This window comes from Panthera tigris, chromosome F2, assembly GCF_018350195.1.
Source record: "Panthera tigris isolate Pti1 chromosome F2, P.tigris_Pti1_mat1.1, whole genome shotgun sequence".
NCBI lineage: Eukaryota > Metazoa > Chordata > Mammalia > Carnivora > Felidae > Panthera > Panthera tigris.
The window spans coordinates 53821924-53841409 of record NC_056676.1 but is presented as its reverse complement, the minus strand read 5'-3'; the positions used below and the strand labels follow the sequence as shown (position 1 = coordinate 53841409).

At 34.2% G+C, this 19486-nt stretch overlaps 1 protein-coding gene across 4 annotated transcripts in view; it reads left to right on the top strand.

Annotated features, from left to right (window-relative positions):
* NUDCD1 (NudC domain containing 1) overlaps positions 1–19486 on the top strand; it is a 75397-nt gene that overhangs the window by 33149 nt on the left and 22762 nt on the right. For all 4 annotated transcript variants that reach the window (XM_042973067.1, XM_042973068.1, XM_007075841.2 and 1 more), the window contains 4 exons: positions 1513–1695; positions 5095–5296; positions 10794–10938; positions 15678–15803. In XM_042973067.1, the coding sequence (XP_042829001.1) occupies positions 1513–1695; positions 5095–5296; positions 10794–10938; positions 15678–15803 (656 nt within the window). The remainder of the gene's footprint in view (positions 1–1512; positions 1696–5094; positions 5297–10793; positions 10939–15677; positions 15804–19486) is intronic.

The window sequence follows — 19486 nt, the reverse complement described above, 5'->3', positions numbered from 1 at the left end:
CTCTAATAGAGTAACAGTGTAAGTAAAGGTAAGGGCACACACAAAACCAAACCTGTTTTCAAGAATAAATTCAGTTATTTTACCAGTAATTTTCATGATATAGTTAATTTTATATCTTTTCTTTATATCTCATATCTTAAATTTTATATCTTAAAATCAAGTATTGGGGCACCTGGGTGGCTCAGTTGGTTAACTGTCCTACTCTTGATTTCAGCTCAGGTCACGATATCACAGTTAATGAGTTTGAGCCCTGCATTGGTCTCTGTGCTGTCAGCGGGGAGCCTGCTTGAGATTCTTTCTCCCTCTCTCTCTCTCTGCCCCTCCCCCATGAGTATACATGCGTGCTTTCTCTCTAAGTAAATAAACATTTTTTAAAAAATTAAGTATTGGGGCACCTGGGTGGCTCAGTTGGTTAAGTGTCCGACTTTGGCTCAGGTCATGATCTCGTGGTTTGTGAGTTTGAGCCCCGTGTCGTGCTCTGTGCTGACAGCTCAGAGCCTGGAGCCTGCTTCAGATTCTGTGTCTCCCCCTCTCTCTGCCCCTCCCATGCTCATGCTCTGTCTCTCAATAATAAATAAATATTTAAAAAAATTTAAAAAAATTAAGTATCATTTATGCTTGATTCATTAGGCATACAGGTCTGAATCATTTCTACCATAAACATTTCATTTTAAGGAAACCCCCTTAAGTAGCTAGAATGAGCAGAAAAATAGTCCACACCATACCTTTACTTTATCCTTCGTTTGTGGCTCTTTTGAGCAGATGCCTATCATGTACCTGCTGGGGAAGTAGAAAGGCTGTAGTAAAGGAAAAGGTAGATCATTCAGAAGCTGATATTTAGGTAAGTCAGTCACTTTAAAGTCTACAGCACTGGTATCCAATGGAAATTTCTGCAAAATGGACATGTTTTATGTGTGTGCCATTTAATACAGTAGCAGCTACCCATGTGTGGCTGTAGAACATTTGAAATGTGACTAATGTGACTGAGGAATTGAATTTTAAATTTTACTTAATTTTTGTTAAATAGCCACCATGGCCAGTAGCTACCACATTGGAAAGCACAATCTAGAGCAAATTTCATCAGAGCTGGTATTTTAAAGTAGGGGTGAATTTATAGAAAATTAGGTTATAAACTTTTTTAGCCCTATGAAAAGACTCTTGATAGCATGCCTTTTAATAGTACACTTAAAATACTTAATTTTAGGGGCGCCTGGGTCACTTGGTTAAACGTCCAGCTTCGGCTCAGGTCATGATCTTCCTGTCCCTGAATTCAAGCCCCACCTGCACTGGGTTCTGTGCTGACATCTTAGAGCCTGGAGCCTGCTTGGGATTCTGTCTCCTTTGCCCTCTGCCCCTCCCGTGCTCATGCTCTCTTTCTCTCTCAAAAATAAATAAATGTTAAAAAAAATACTTAATTTTAATTAAAATTAATATACAAATATTTTCAGGATATTTTATAATATAGTGTTTTATTTATAATTTTTTGTTCTAAAATACTGTCTTTTTTTACAGACAATAAAAAATATGAAATCATTAAGCGTGATACTCTCCGTGGAAAGTCAGTGCCGCATTATGCCGCTATTGAGCCTGATGGGAAAGGTCTGATGATTGTCTCCTACAAGTCCTTCACATTTGTACATGTTGGTCAAGATCTTGAAGAAAATAAGAATGAGAACTTGTCTGAGAAAATCAAAGGTAATTTTAGTGTTCATCTTCATAGAGCTCATGTGTGTTTATGTACATTTATGTCTGGTTTGTCTTACTGGTTAGGTTATGGGTTCTACCAGGACTAGATAGAGGCTTAATTTTCCTTTGTATTTCCCAGAATTGTCTTTTGTAAAATGTGCTACCTAAATAGTGTGAATTGTTTTAATCAGTAATTTCATAATTACCAAAAATGTTTTTAAAAAATTATGCCTTTATGAGATGTTTAGTAAATACTTATTAAATGAATAAATAATGTCTGTTTGTTATTGGTGTTTGTGAAGCTAGCATATTAGTATTGAATATATTAATCTTTTAAAATAAGCTAAACTGTGTTGATTATAGGTATATACTAGTGTACGTGTTCTGAATTTTTAGTACTAAGCTTTAAAAAAAAGTTCTTGAGGGCCTAATTGTTAAGTTTTTCCAATGTTAAATGAATAAACGGATGAAGTTAATGTTTTAGAATGAAGACAGTAACAAAGTCTTTAAAATTTATATTTACATAGGAAGAATACTCTTACATTCAAGAGAATATCCCCCTGTAATCATTTCTATTCATAATTCTGATGTTTACAACCAGAGAATAGTATATTTTACTTGAGATTTTCGCAATATTTTCAATTATACATATTAATCTTTGAATGTCCCTTTTTTGTTAATTATATAAAATAAAAATTAGTTTCACTATATTTATTTAGAACTTTCTAAAGAAAAAAATTCTTTGAAAAGTATTTGAAAACAGGGATGCCTGGGTGGCTCAGTTGGTTGGGCATCTGACTTTGGCTCAGGTCATGATGTCAGGGCGCGTGAGTTCGAGCCCCATGTCAGGCTCTGTGCTGACAGCTCAGAGCCTGGAGCCTGCTTCAGATACTGTGTCTCCCTCTCTTTCTGCCCTCCCCCACTCATGCCTGTCTCTCTCTCAAAAATAAATAAACAAACAGACAAAAAAAGAAGAAAAGTATTTGAAAACATTAATGTAATAAATATTTTAAAAATATTTTCCACAGGTTCATAAATGATATGCACCTTTGAATAAGAGAGTTGTGCTTTGATGGCCTTTTATTTAGCCTTTTAACAACTTGGTTTCCCATGTGATGTATTTTAATGTTAGATTATCTCTAAGATCCCTCTCTGAATAAGTTCTACTCTGTCTTAATTATACTGTTAAACTTTTCTAGAGCTTAGCCAAAACAGCTATTCATATCTCTAGACCACATGCCCCTTAGAACTCTTGGTGAGCAATTGCAAAGGAAATGAAAGAATGCCCTAATCTCTGGAAACATTCTGCCTAGTACCTGAAACTATGTGGTTCCAAGACAGATTGTAGCGTAGGAGGGATACAACATCTGTTTAAATCATAACTATCAGTTCAGGTGTTGTTTTTCTTGTTGACATCTCACATTATATTTTGATTTCCTTCTGAATCCATTAACGTCTTTCCTTCCCTTTTAGTGTGAACCTCAAATCCCCTGTATTTTTCTGTGTACCTTGTAATAAACACACTTTACCTATAAAGGAGAAATGTAATTTTTAAAAAATTATGGATAGTTTGTCAATTATAGCATGCTTTCTTTTAAGTAATCATCTGAGAATATATATGGGTTTCATTTTCTATAAACCTCAAGAAGACTGATATTGTTTGTTGCCAATTTGGTGTTGTCATAATGATATAAGTAAGAGCATTTTCTTAGAAAGACTTAAAACAATTTCCAAAACATAGGCACTTAGCAACCAACAATTGAAAAAATTATTTAGTTGTTCGTATAACTTTTAGTGGAGAGAAGCTTAAAAAATTCTGGCTTTCCATTTAGTCTACTTCCATGGACTTTAAGTTTTACTAGAAGCTCATGTGATTTTGCAGACTCCTCCCCTTTCCATATCTGGCAGAAGTTGCCCACTGAATCATTGTTACATATAAACTGCCTCGTTAACTTTTGTGATGGACAGAAAATTGAGTAAAACAGGTAACTTGCCTTAAGGAGCTTATAGTTATCAATCTTTTAAGCTGTAGTTCAAACTTTCTCAGTGAATTTATACTAAAAGTACTTTTAAAGAGATAACAGAGAAGATCTAAGAGCCTGCTTAAAGGAATATGATGCAAGTTAGAAATTAATCCAAAGTAACAATTTTATCCTGAAAATTTATGCATTTTTTATGCTTATTCCTATAGTATCATGCTTGTTAAATTTTATTTAACATCAAATAGAAGTGACCCTTTAAGAAGATACATCACACTTACTATTATATCTTTGAGCATAGCTAGTACTTACAAAGTTTTTACACAAAACAGCACAAAAATAAAAAGAATGATACCCCCCTCAGAAAAGAATAATAACCTGAATTTACTGAGAGTTTATAATATATGTAATAACAGGATTGATATTAAATATTTTATATGCATTAACTCATTTAAATTTTAACAGTTCTGTGAGATAATGTCATATTTTGTTATTTTATTTTACAGATTAGGAAAAAGAGGGTAGTAGATAAAGTTGCATACCAAGATTAATAAGTGGTTGAGCCAAGATTCAAGACCTAGGACTAGTCAACTCTGGAGTACTAGTTACTAACCACTATGTTATATTCCTTTCTGATGAGTGTGTGGACAGATTAATGTTTATGGATATCATTAAGCAAATAATTATTTATTTCTTAGCAAATATTTATTCTTTTTGCATTTAAGCCCTATTTTCTTATTTATCCTATGGGTATTTCACCCTGTAGCATGATGAGTTTAAAGCTTTTTCTAAGAGAAGCCAAGGAGATCAAGAAGGAGGTGAAGGGAGGATACTTTTATTGGGAACTTGGACAAAATACACTGGCAGCCGTTGAATTCCCTGTGAAATTGCTTTCATGCACAAAGTTGCAGAGTAGAATTTATAAATATATCTTTTATTTTTATGTGGGTATGTATCTCACCAAATAATAGTTGTCTTCTGTATCACAGAGTTACATTGTTAGGGCAAATCAAAGCAATGGTGAAAGTTTCAGACAGTGGTTTATGACATATTTGTTACTCCTTTGAAGTAGGAATCTGCTGTGTGTGTAAAGGGAAGAGAAAGGAGGAAGAAAAGGGGAAACTGGGAGGCAGGGAGAGAATGAATGGGGATAAAGGATTGCTGTCATTAGTATTTTATGAGTGCTTATGTCTTGCAGCGTTAGGTAAGCCTGGAAGAGGAAATGTCAAGTGCAGTTGTTATAACTCTGAAAATTCCCCCAAAAGATCTGTGTGTGTTTGTTTATAGTTACTTTGTTTTGTAAGAAGATCAGTAGAAATTATGCTAAGATTCCTTTAGATAGGTGTTCTTTTGTGTGCTCCAGTGTCTCATTTTGTGTGTTCTGGTCTCCACTTTTTTATTACATAATGTATTTTTCTTTTCCCAATAGAACCTCTGTATTACTGGCAACAGACTGAAGATGATTTGACTGTAACAATACAACTTCCAGAAGGCAGTTCTAAGGAGGACATTCAAGTACAGTTTTTGCCTGATCACATCAACATTGTGCTGAAGGGTCAGAGGTTTTTGGAAGGAAATCTCTATTCATCTATTGATCAAGACAGCAGTACATGGATGATTAAAGATAATAGGTATACAGATAGAGTTGTATTTATATTTAAAAATTTTTTTTTCTTTTTTTCTTATCCCTTCTACAGTGGTTACACCAAAGTTGACTACTACTACAATAGGTCTGTCTGTATTGCTGATTCTTTCTTAAGACAGATTAAAAATGGAATTACTGTATCAAAATACATGATTATCATTAAGATTAAAAATGCTAGTAAAGTTATAGTTTGTATTCTATGGTAGAGTTTTTATTATCAGCTCTGGAAAAATAATGACAGTAGTAACAGTAATAATGGATAAAAATGATTATTTGTTTTGATTAATACTCTAAAATTTTTTAAGAAAAAAATCTCTTTTTATTGACTTCAATTTGCCAACTAGATAATACATTCCCATTCTTTAAATTTTAATATACATGAAAGGGTACACAGTGTGAAGGCTCCCTCCAGCCCAGACCCTCCAGCCATCCTTCCCCTCATGCCCATAACCACTGTTCATAGTTTTCCTTCTATAGGTATTTTATGCATATTCAAGCAGATATATGTCTGTTTTTTGAACAAAAAAGGTTTTAAAACATAACTATACATAGTTTTACAGCTTGCTTTTGTTGACTTTCAATAGCAAATCTTGAAGAACTTTCTATAATGTATATATAATGATTTATTTTATTCTCCTTTATGGCTATTTATGATATTTTACTTTGTCACCCACAATGGTCCTTTATTCGATATTTTGACTGCAGTGTTTTGCTACAGTGAATAGCTTTCATGTGTATATAAAAGAATTTCATGTGTGCAGGAATATATATGGAGGACTCCTACAAGTGGAGTCAATATTTCTTTGAAAATTATAGAGAATATTTTTTTAATGTAAGTTAGCCGTGTACATTTTTTTGTAATTGTGTGTTCAGGACACAAGAGAAATAGATGATATGGTCAACTTATCCAAACAGAACTTTTCAGTACAGCAAAACTGAGAATTTCTTCTCTTCTAAAAAAACCATTAAGAAAACAGAACCAGGCCATGGACTGGGAAAAAAATATTTTCATTATGCATATAAAACAAAGGAATTGCATTCTCCATATATAAGAAACCTTGTTAGAAATTTATAATTAAAAGATAACCCAATTTTAAATATGGTCGAATGATTTGAATTGACGTATCATGATAGATGATATTTGAATAGCTAGTTAAGCATATGAAAAAATAGAGGGAAAGGTACATTAAAGCTAGATGAGACACCAGTGCATGGCTAAAACTAGACAGCTTATGGTATCAAATGTTGACAAGAATGTGGATCACCAGCCTCTTGTACATTGCTGGTGGGAGGGAAAAATGATAGTCACTTTGGCAAACTGTTTAGCAGTTTCTTAGGCTAAGCATATATATATACCCACTTAGTAACCCAGAAATTCTACTAGATATTAGTACTCAGTAGTACACAATAGAATGCTACTCTGCGATACAAGAGAATGGTGTGATAAACACAGCAGTATGAATGAATCTCAGAAACATGCAGAGTGAAAGAAGCCAGAGACAAAAAATGTGCATACAGTGTGAGTCCAAACATACGGAGTTGGCAAACTGGCAAAACCGTCTCTGGTGATACAAATCAAGACAGTGGTTACCTCTAGGGTGTAGGGGGACTGACTAGAAAAGGGACACAAGGGAACTTTCTGGATGATTGAATAGCTTCCTTGGGTTATAAAGGTATATGCATTTGTGAAATTCCATGAATTCTATACTTCAAATCTGAATTTAGTCTGTAAAAACCTCAGTGAAAGGAATATGCAGAAAAATAGGTAAAGATTAAGTTTCTTATAAAACTATAACCCTTTGCTCCTACTTTTTTGCCCCTTTGTAAATCTTTCATTATAGATTGTTAGTAATTATTACATTCTGTGATGGGTTAATAGATGGTTTTGGGCACTTAATTTAAGAAATGGTCAGATTTGGGGGCGCCTGGGTGGCTCAGTCGGTTAAGCGTCCGACTTTGGCTCAGGTCATGATCTCACGGTTCGTGAGTTCAAGCCCCGTGTCAGGCTCTGTGCTGATGGCTCAGAGCCTGGAGCCTGTTTCAGATTCTGTGTCTCCCTCTCTCTCTGAACCTCCCCCATTCATGCTCTGTCTCTCTCTGTCTCAAAAATAAATAAACGTTTAAAAAAAAAATTAAGAAAAAAGAAATGGTCAGATTTGGTCAGAAGTGGGTTAAAATTAGTTATTTTTACTTTAAATATAATTTTCAATTTGTAATATAGGACCCATATGAGTCTTTGATTTGAGTCTAAATATTGGAAGTCTGAGAAATAGGTATCTAGTTCAAAAAATTTGAAGCTATATGCTTTTATATCCTGAATTCGTTTTATTGATGGGGAAATTTGGCGACTTTTCTTTTTTAATGTGGGAAGATAAATAGATTCATGAGTAAATGATGTTGTTTATAATTTTTTGAGAATTATTGAACTAAGAATCCAATATTCAGTGAATTCAACAAAAAAAGAATAATGATTTCCATGAATCTGATGCTTTGTCTTTCTCTCTTTTTGGATGGATTTTTTTTTAACTGTTCTAATAATTCTTGCTAACCAGTTTTAATCATGGTATATTTAAATAATCACTGCAGTCCTTCCACATTTTTCATAATCACTCCTGCAAATGTTTACAAAAATATTTTTATTGTAATTCTCAGGAAAGTATTACTGTTTCAGAGGGAGAGTGAAAGATCTGAGCTAGATTAAAGTCTAATCTCATGGACATGATAGTTTTCGACAATCTCACCTTTCAAGGTGATAAAAGTGGTTTCTAGAGTCCTGACCAATACTCAGTTATACCAATTGAATAAATACCTGATTTTGTTAACAGTTTATCCATTTACCTGGATAAAGAAGATGTGGAAAAGGACACCCAGATGAGAAGTACCCTGGAATCTAATGTGTCCACTAATCACCGTCTGACTATAGCTAGGTTACCACAGTAAAACACATGGTTTTTGGTTCATTCTTCATGAACTTTGGCATACTAACACACTGAGTTCGTAACAGAATCTGATAAAATTACTCTTTATTTAAAAACTTTTTTTTTTTTTTTTTTTTTTTTGAGAGAAGGGGAGAATCCCGCACAGGCTCCACGCTCAGTGCAGAGCCTGCTATGGGGCTTAATCCCATGACCTGAGCTGAATTTGAGTCAGACGCTCAACTGAACTACCCAGACATCCCTATTTTTATTTTTTATTGAAGTATAATTAACATACGCTGTTATATCGGTTCCAGGTGTTCAGTATAATAATTCAACAACTTTATACTTTACTCAGTGCTCATCGTGATAAGTATACCCTTAATTCCCTTTACACTTTTTAATATACTTTAAAAGCTTAGTTATGTGAATGGTTCTTTAAGAAACATTTTATATTCTACTTAAACATATTTTATGTGCATGAGAGAGATTGAGGGTAGCATTTCTAAATTGGCAAAGCAGCTATAACATACTGTTAAAGTAGGTCATCAAACAGTAACTTAGCAAAGGTTTAGAATAGCTGGACCTCACACAAATAGTTTCAGCATTTAATACATGAGCATAAACCTGTGTTGTTTTCCCATTAAATTTGAGGTACTTGATTACTATTTTACATTACAAAGGATAATTACAGTGATGTGTAGGTGGGGTCATTGGTTTAAAAACATGATTTTCTGTGCTTGATTAAATTATTCATATTTCTCATTTTCAAATGGTTAATGTTCCTTCTCACTTTGGAAGGATTTGTTAACTAGTCTGTAGGTTATTAATGTATGGGGTTATATGTTCTTTTTGGCTGGATGGTAGGACATGATCTTAATTTTAAAATGTAGAAATGCAGTTGTGCTTAAAGGATTGCATTGATTAGGCATGCAAACTTATGATGGTTCAGGAATTCTCTATAACTGACATTGTGTGAACTGTTTTTAACTTCTTTAGGTAGCAGCTGACTAAAACAGTATTTATACATTCTGGTCATGGTAAAATTTCCTTAATATTTACATGTATTTATTCAGAGAGGCAGAGTAGTGCAGTAGTGAAGAGCATTGACTTGGAGCCACACTGCTTTACTAACTCATGACCTTGGCAAGTTACTTAACCTCTAAGTGCTTTTCTTTTCTTACTTTGTAAAATGAAGATGAAAATAGTACTTACTTTATTTGGTTGTGGTGAGCAATCAGTGAGTTAAAACATGTAAAGTGCTTAAGACAGCACCTGCCATATGGGAAGCATTAGATAAGTATGAGTTGCTGTCGCGATTATTATCTTCATCATCATCATCCTTTTCAAGATTAGCTCTCTTTTAGAGAATAGATTATGATGGTAATTTTTAATGCTAATGATAGGAACTCATTACATAGAAAAGATGTTTTGCGTCGTCTCAAAATAAGTAGTTTCAGAAAAAGTTAAAAGTGCTGTAATTAATTCATGAGGTGAAGATAATAACAGCCTTGAAAAATAATTGATAAGTTTGCATGTTCTATTTGATAATTATGATTATAGTTATTATTGTGTCCTTGCAATTATTTCCTTGCAGTTGTGTTCCAGGGCATGGGTTAGTATGGCACACGTGTACCAAAGGTGGCACATGGGAAGGGTTGCTTTCCTATGGGACAGCTACCACCACCCCACTTTTCTCCGTATTCTAGCAACGGCTGCGCCTAAAGCAGCTTATTACTTGAATTTCTCTTCCTATTCAAGAGGCACATGGGGCAACTCCCTGTGCTCCTATGTCCACGGTCTGCCCTGGCTCAGCTCTCATTCTCTTTCCTGCCACATGAAACCTTAATCTCAGTATTCCGTGATAGGCCCCTTTTAGTGTATTTGGAATTTGTTCAGTGGCTTAAGTGTACAGAATTAGATTTTCACTTGATACAGACCACATTAACAACTTTTTTCTTATGTTACCAAATTTAATTATTTTATAATTTCTACTTTCTTTTCAATTCATTAAAATCTGTATTTTAAGAATTGATATTTGTGCTGATCTAACCTGCCTGATGTTTACATTAATATATATTATGGCTACTAGTTTAGGAAAATGAAGCTAATTATTGGCTTCATGCATAAAGAAGTACCTTTAGTTATAGTCAATTAATTTCACGTGCCCTCCCCAACCACCATCCTCGTTACCACCATTCCCTAGTAAAATATCTCAGAATCTTGGTGCCTGCGTTTCTGTCTCTTAAGTTCAGTAATACACTGCATACCTGGACTACAACAGTATTTTCTAGGTGGTCTTACTCTTGCCTATCACTCTTCTCATCAAGTCATGTGGCATACCATTTCCAGTGGTACTTTCTTGTTTAGTAAGTATAAATGATTACCCTTGGATTATAGATTTTCCATCATATGCAGTACCAAAATGAACACAAGTTTTGGTATCTTCTGGACACCAGGGTGGGTAGATTCAATGGAAGATTCTTCTGGTTGGTGTTGGTTATATAATTTGTATAGTTGGTTAATGTAACATTAAGCATGTTACAAGTAACTTCTTTTAATTTCTAGCTTGGAGATTTTCTTGATTAAAAAGAATGAAGGACTAACATGGCCAGAGCTAGTGGTTGGTGATAAACGAGGAGAGTTTATAAGAGACTCAGCCCAGTGTGCTGCAATAGCTGAACGTTTGATGCATTTGACCTCTGAAGAACTGGTAAGCAATTGTAATAGTAGGGTGACTTTCCAAAGGCCCGGAAGTATGTTATGTGAGGGTTGTGCCATGTTTTTCAAACATTATTTTACATTTACTAATGTTAGAGACACAGATGAGGCACAGACTGGTGTTTGAATGTAGGTTAAAATTCTAATATTCATTCCTTACACTATGTGAATACATATCTGTGTGTGTGGGATTGCTGTATAAGGTGGATGTGCATGTGTATATTTATATATATGTATACACACACATAGATACATATATATTCTCCTTTAGAAGAATCAGACCGATATTGGCAGGGACAAAATTAGGATTTTACTGTATACCTATGCCAATAATCTTCTTGTCATCGTAAAATTTTCTAGGTTATCTTAGGATATCACAGGGGTATATATATACTACAATTAATTATGATTGACAAAATAATTCATTGTAATGATTACAGTGATAATACACTACTCATTCAACTGTGACATTTTGTTGAAAATGTTCCAATCTGATAACTTTTAAGATAATGTTAAAAATTTGAATAAAGCAGGGGTGCCTGGGTGGCTCAGTTGGTTAAGTGTCCAACTTCAGCTCAGGTCATGATCTCATGGTTCGTGGGTTCAAGCCCCGTGTGGGTTTTGTGCTGACAGCTCAGAGCCTGGAGCCTGCTTCAGATTCTGTGTCTTCCTCTCTCCTCCTCTCCCCTGCTCGTGCTCTTTCTCTGTCTCAAAAATAAACATTAAAAAAATTTTTTTAATTGAATAAAACATTATACCAGAATTTCAGTTATATGTTTATTCACCAAAAATTATATCAGCACATGTACAATGTCTGACTTATTGCCATTTGGAGTTAGAGTGATGAGGAAAAAACTGTTAGGAGGTAGTTTATACTATAGGGTTAATTATATCCTAAAGTAGAAAGGAAATTAGAATATTGAAAATAAATGTCTCTGTCAAAAGAAAACATGGCCAAAATGGAGAAACCAAGTTTCATGTCTGCCAGCAATAGTTAAAAATTTCAGGGGGCACCTGGGTGGCTCAGTCATTTGAGTGCTCTGCTTCGGCTCAGGTCATGATCTTACGGTTCTTGAGTTCAAGCCCCACATCAGGCTCACTGCTGTCAACACAGAGCCTGCTTCAGATCCTTAGCCCCCACCCCAACCCCCCCGCCATTTGCACTCTCTCAAAAGTAAAAAATGTTGAAAAAAAAAAATTTCAGGATCACTGGAAAGCATTTGTAAGACTGTGAAACTTTGATCTAGCCCTGGTGTTAAAACAAGCCCATGCAGACTGCATTGCCCTATGTTCATTCAGCAAGTATTTTTTGTGATAGGGCTCTGGGATATAATCATATAGTTACAGTAGTGGGGTTTGTTATGATATTGTAGATTATTGCTGCTAACTGCCTTTTAAACTTGATTATTTCAAGTGAATATTGGTATATATGAGTAAGTTATTTACGTCTGAACACCAGTGTATTTGGGAAAAACATAGAATCTTGTTATCTGCAGCTGAAGGCTGTCTTGCGTGTTTCAAATCTTTATACTTTTTGTTATCTTTCTGCATTGGTTAGAAGCTTTAATCCATTGTAAAATAGAAATGGTGAATAGTGAAAGCAGACATTCTTGCCTTATTTGTAAGCTTGGAAAAATGAATATTTCACTGTTAAGTATGGATTATTTTTGTCGTGTTGAGGACATTTTCTTCTATTATACTGAATTTTTAATCATGAAAGGCCATATAGAATTTTGTCAAATACACTTCATTTGTGGTGTAAACCTTACTTGGTCATGATGTATAATCCCTTTTAGGTATTACCAGTTTGGGTTTGCTAATATGTTATTGAGGAGTTTTGCATCTATATTTGTGAGGAATATTGGTCTGTAGTCTTTGTTTTTTCTTTTTACTGTCGTTATTCAGTTTTGGTATCTGGGTAATGCTGATGTCAAATGAAAAGGGAAGTGTTTCCTGCTTGTTCTATTTCTGGGAGAGATTGTGTAGAGTTGGCATTATTTCTTTAAATATAGAATTTTCCAGTGAAACTGTCTGGACTGGAGTTTTCTTTTTTGGAAGTTTTTAACCATGAATTTAATTTCTTTAATAAATACAGGATTATACTGGGCATCTATTTCCTTTGGCTTTTTTTTCAGTTTCCAGTTTCATTTGTTATTACATTGATTATTTTCTCCTTTTTGCTTACTTTGGATTTATTTTGCTCTATTTTTAAAAGTGAAAGTTTAGATGATTGATTTTTTTTAACCTACTTTTCTGTTGAAAGCATTTAATGCTATATACTTTATTCCAAACACTACTTGACCTACCTCCTCCAAAATTTCAGCCTGTCTTCTTAATCCCATTAAGGTTGATTTGATTTGGTGCTGTATTTCAGTATTTTATGTGGCTGATATTTATTCCTTGTTTGTTCTTTCTTCCAAGGCAGAACTTTTCATGAATCTCAACTGAAAGTCTAGGATGTTTACCAGGGCTTCTCTGGTGTGGGCTCTGATCTCTAATTTTTGTCTCCCAAGTACTTTATTAATATCAGCACTCAGCTTTTGAGCCCCTTGCCTGCTTCTTTCCACTTGTCTTTTCCAGCACAGCTTGAAAATCAGTAAATGCCTAAAGACAAGTAGCAGAATCTTGGGTTCTCTTCTCTGCTGTTCCCCTTTCTCTGTAAACTTGTCCTGTTAAATTCTGGCTGCCTTGATACTGAACTTTTTTTTTTTTGAACATTTTATTTATTTTTGAGAGACAGCAGGGGAGGGGGAGAGAGAGACAGAGACAGAATCTGAAGCAGGCTCCAGGCTCTGAGCTGTCAGCACAGAGCCTAATACAGGGCTTGAACCCAGAAACCGTGAGATCATGACCTGAGCTGAAGTCGGATACTTAACTGAACCATCCAGGCGCCCTGATAGTCCTGAACTTTTCATTTTTGTCCTCTTATCTTTAACATATAGTTAATGGAAAAGGGAAAGGAGGGAGGAGTGCAGAGGGTGCTTTCTCTATGCTACTGGACATATATATATTTTTGAATCGCTGAAAAAATGGCCCCAGCTAATTGCTGATATTGCCTTCCCAGCCAATCATAGCAACCAGACTTGTTTCCATTGATATTTAGGCTGACTAAACTAGGTGGCTCCAAATCCCAGGTGGCCATGGACAAGGTTCATCTTCTATCACTTCTATAACTCCAAAGATTTAGTTTCAGAGATTTTCTCAGGTCATTTCATCAAGTTTTCAATAACATGACTGCATTTTGGCAAACGAGGTGTGTGGACATTTGGTCAGTTGTAGAATTATGGTTCTGTTACATACATGTGTATACATAATTCATAATGCATGTGTATGTGCAATTTATCACTTCAGCATTGTGATCCTTGGACTCTGTGAGGGATATAAGGCCAGAGAGTGCTTCTTGCATTTAAGCAATGGAACATATTAAAAGTTCCTTACATTTATCTCTACTTTTGGCTTATTATTAGCTACACCTTTGTTTTTGTATTAGTATGTATGTGTGTATTTAGTGGTTGTTCTAGAGTTTACACTGTACATCTTTAACTCATCACCATCTTTCTTCAAAAATTATTACATCATTTCACTGTAACTAAAGAGTTTCACAATAGATTTCCATTTCTTCATCCTTTCTATTATTCTCATCAGACATTTTATTTTTACATGTTATAAACTCAATAACGTTATTATTTCAACTTTAATCAGTCAGTTCTTTTTTAAAGAGATTAAAATATGGGGGGGGTCTTACATTGGCCCACATACTACACATTTCCTCTGTTCTACATTTCTTTGTGTTGATTCATATTTCCATCTGTTGTCATTTTTTTCCTGGCTGAACAGTGTCCTTTAGCATTTCTTGTAGTGTAGGTTTACTGAGTAAATTTTCTCAGCTTTTGTTTGCTGTAAAAATACTTAGGTTGTCTTCCTTTTTTAATATTTTTGGTAAGTATGTAAGTCAATGTCGATAGGATTTTTCCCCCTTTCAGAACTTCTGTTATACTCCATTGTTTTCTGGCTTGCATAGTTTCTGATGAGAAGTTGGCTGTCATTTGTATCTTTGTTCCTCTGTTCATAATGTGTTTTTTCCTCTTCCCACTACTTTTAAGATATTCTCTTTATTAGTAATTTGCAGCAATTTCATTATAATGTGATTTGCAGTGGGTTTTTTTAGATGTTTCTTTGACCTTCTTCAATTTATAGAGTTATAGTTTTCATCATTTAATGACCATTTCTTCAATTTTCTTTTTCCATTCTTCATGCCCTCTTCTAGTTACCCATGTGTTAGACCATTTGATATTTGTTCGACAGGTCACTGCAGTTGTGTTTTTATTTTTTGTCCTGTGTTTCATTTTAGATAGATAGACTCTCTTGCTGTGTTTCAAGCTCACAGGTCTTCTGCCGTGTCTAATTAGCTGTCAATCCCATCTTTTTTTGCTTTCCACTTCAGATATTATATTCTCATATTTACAGTTCAGTTTGGTTCTTTTTTTATATCTTCCATACCTCTCTCAACATATATGTATTTTTCTGTACATCCTTGATTTTGTAATAACTGTTTTAATGTCTTTGTGGTGATTTCATCATTCTGTCATTTCTGGGTTTTGTTGTTTAGGATTTATCAGTCATGGGTCTGAAATTTAGTTTTTAATTACTGTTGTAATCTTGATATTTTAAGTATGAAGAAACCCATTCTCTTATTGTTGATGGTTTGTTTATTTTGTTTTCTGGTCTAAGAATCCAAATCCAGATAAAGAAAAACCTCCTTGTAATGCTCAAGAGTTAGAAGAATGTGATATTTTCTTTGAAGAGAGCTCCAGTTTATGCAGATTCGATGGCATTACATTAAAAACTACTCATGTGGTAAGTTTTTGATCATCACATTTCTAAAAATTTATGAATAAGTACAAGTTATAGGAGATAATAATTAACTGGCCACACATATAATTTGCAAACCTGGCTTGATTGCAAAGCTGAACAGCAAAGTAAATGACAAGAAAACCCTTGAACTTTTTGTTTGATCTTTACGAATTGGTGTGCAAGATACAGGATTTTTAGTCTGTTTTTGTTTTTGGTTTGTTTTTTACTGTTGACTGTTTTATAATATTTGGTGTTTGGGGCTGGGTGGCTATCATCTAAAACTCATTACTTCATGAAGTGGCAGTTTATATCACCATCCCTAATGAAACACTGTTGCCTTATTTTGGTACTGTTGCATATTTGATATCTTGTGGTAAGTTTTTTTCTATTTAGGTTTTTATATGTGGTTACAACTAATTTATAATAACCTCATTTTTTCATTTGAAATTATGACATATTTCTTTATGTTCTCACCTGGTTTAACAGCTAGGTAATACTATACAATGTTATTGTTGGTGTTCATGTGTGTATGTATATGTAGTGGTTGTCCTAGAGATTATAGTATGTATCTTCAGTAAATTTTTTCCAATTGCATTATTTATGTGCTATTTTTTAAGAATCCCTTCTTTATGTAAAGCCATTTCTGTATTCAGGGGTTTTATCTAATAGAGTTATAGAAGTCAAATTAATGAGTCCTGGACTAAGACTCTGACAAGTCAATTTCCACTGTATATTCTCATTAATAATGTTTGCAGTTATTACCTATTTCACTGCATCTTTACCTGTCCTTTCGTTTTTATGCTTGATCTTTACTAATTGGTGTGCAAGATACAGGATTTTTAGTCTGGTTTTTTTGCTGTTGACTGTTGACTATTTCATGATATTACCTTTGACTATTTCTTTTGTGAAGAATTTTTTCATTTATTTATTTTGGTGTTTCTGACTGACTTGTGTGACCTTACTTCTTCATAAAATGTGTTCCTAAAGAGCATGCATGATAGATTTCTCTTATAAGTAGGTTCTATCATCAGAAAGTTAAGAAATGTACATATAATCCCTCATTGTACCACAGTTTTTAGAGACAATGTTTGATAAAACATTTCCAGCATTTTGCACATACTCAAACTGTTTAGTCACAGTTCAGTGTTAATTGCTGGTTTAACTCCAATGATTTGCTGTTTGTATATATTGCAAGATGACACCAATGATTTGCTGTTTGTATATATTGCAAGATGACCACCATAATAAGTCTAGTTAAATTTTCTCACCATACATACCTATAAATTCTTTCTCATATAATGAGAACTTTTAAGGTCTACTCTGTTAACAATTTCATATATTAAGTACAGTATTAACTAATAGTCATCATGCTATAAATTATAATCCCCTATACTTATTTATAATAAATGGAAGATTATACCTTTGACACCCTTAATCCATCCCCCAGCCACCATCAGATATAAGATATAGAGGAAGGGAGAGAGAATCTTAAGCAGGTTTCGTGCCCATCATGGAGCCCAACATGGGGCTCGGTCTCATGACCATGAAATCATGACCTGACCCAAAATCAAGAGTTGTACGCTTAACCAGCTGAGCCACCCAGGAACCCCTGATTTACGTTTCTTGATGCTTACTGTTGTTGAGCACCTTTTCATATATGTACAAGTTGACCATATTTAGGTCTTCTTTGGAAAAAGGTCTGTCTAGTTTCTCTAATCATTTTTTTTAATTGCATTATTTTTTGCTATTTAGTTACAGGAGTTCTTTATAAATTTTGGATGTTAAGCCCTTATCCAGATATATAATTTACAAATATTTTTTTCCCATTCAGTAGGTTGCGTTTTCATTTTGTTGACCATTTCCTTTGCTGTTAAGATTTTTAGTTTGAAATAGTCCCACTTGTTACTTTTGCTTCTGTTGCTTTTGCTCCAGAATATCATTGCCAAGACTGAGGTCAAGAAGCTCACGGGCTCTGTTTTGTTCTAGGAATTTCAGGCCTTATGTTCAACTTTTTAATCCATTTGAGTGTGTTTTTGTGTATGATGTAAAGATAGTGGTCCAGTTTTCTTTTTTTGCATGTGGCTAGCCAGTTTTCCCAAAACCATTTGTTGAAAAGACTGTCCTTTCCCCATTGTATATTCTTGGCTCCTTTATCATAAATTGACCATGTATGGATAGGTTTACTTCTGGGCTCTCTGTTCCTTTGGACTCTGTGTCTATTTCTTATTTTTTACTTTTTTAAATATTTACTTATTTTTGGGGGGGGAGAGAATGAGCAGGGGAGGGGCAGAGAGAGAGGGAGAGAGAGAATCTGAAGCAGGCTCTGTACTATGCAGGGCTCAATCCCACAAACCATGAGATCATGACCTGAGCCAAAATCAAAAGTCATATGCTTAACTGTCTGAGCCACCCAGGTGCCCCAGGACTGTGTCTATTTTTATACCAGTACTATACTATTTTGATTACTATAGCTTTGTAGTATAGTTTGAACTTAGGAAACATTTTTTAAGATTGCTTTGGCTATTTGGGATATTTTCTGGTTCCACACAAATTTTTGGATTTTGTTCTGTTTCTTGGAAAAGTGCCATTTAGAATTTTGATAGTTTTATTGAATCTGTAGATTGCTTTGGTAATATGGACATTTTAACAATTTTTTCCAATAAGTAAATGTGGAATATCTTCCCATTTATTTTTGTCTTCAGTTTCTTTCATTGGAGTTTTAACAGTTTTCAGTTTAGAAGTTATTCACCTTCTTGGTTAAATTTATCCCTATTTTATTCTTTTTGATGAAATTGTTAATGAGATTGTTTTGTTGATTTCTCTTTCTAGCAGTATGTATGTATACTGTATGTATGTAACTAATATATAGAAACACAACAGCATTTTGTGTATTACCTTTATATCCTGCAACTTTACTGAATTTATTATTTTAATCATTTTTTTGGTAGAGTCTTTAGGGTTTTCTATATAATGTCACATCATCTGCAAATAGTGACAGTTTTACTTCTTCCTTTCTGATTTGGATGCCTTTTTATTTCTTTTTCCTACCTAATTGCCCTGCTTAGGACTTCCAATACTATGTTGAATAAAAGTGGTAAGAGTGGGCATCTTTTTCTTGTTGATGATCTTAGAGGAAAAGCTTGTAGCTTTTCACTGTTGAGTTTGATATTAGCTGTGGGCTTGTCATATATGGCCTTTATTATGTTATATTCCCTCAGTACCCACTTTTTGAGAGTTTTTGTAAATGTTGAATTTTGTCAAATGCTTTTTCTGCATGTATTGACATGATCATACAATTTTTATTCTTAATTTTGTTAATGTGGAATATCTCATTAATTTTCAGATATTAAGCCCTCCTTGCAGCCCTGCAGTAAACCTCATCCCTGCAGTTTACCTGCAGTAAAGCAAATGTGTATATTTGCTTTATATATTTAGGTGCTCCTGTGTTGGTGTCGTAAATATTTACAAATGTTATATTCTCTTGTTAGAGTGACCTTTTTATCATTATTTAATGATTTGCCTCTTATTACAGTCTTTGTCTTCAAGTCTGTTGTCTGATGTAAGTATAGCTTACCCCAGCTTTCTTTTGGTTTCCACTGAATGGAATATCTTTTGCGGTCTCTTCACTTCCAACTTTGTGTGTCTACTTCTGAAGGGAGTCTCTTCTAGGCAGCATACAGATGGGT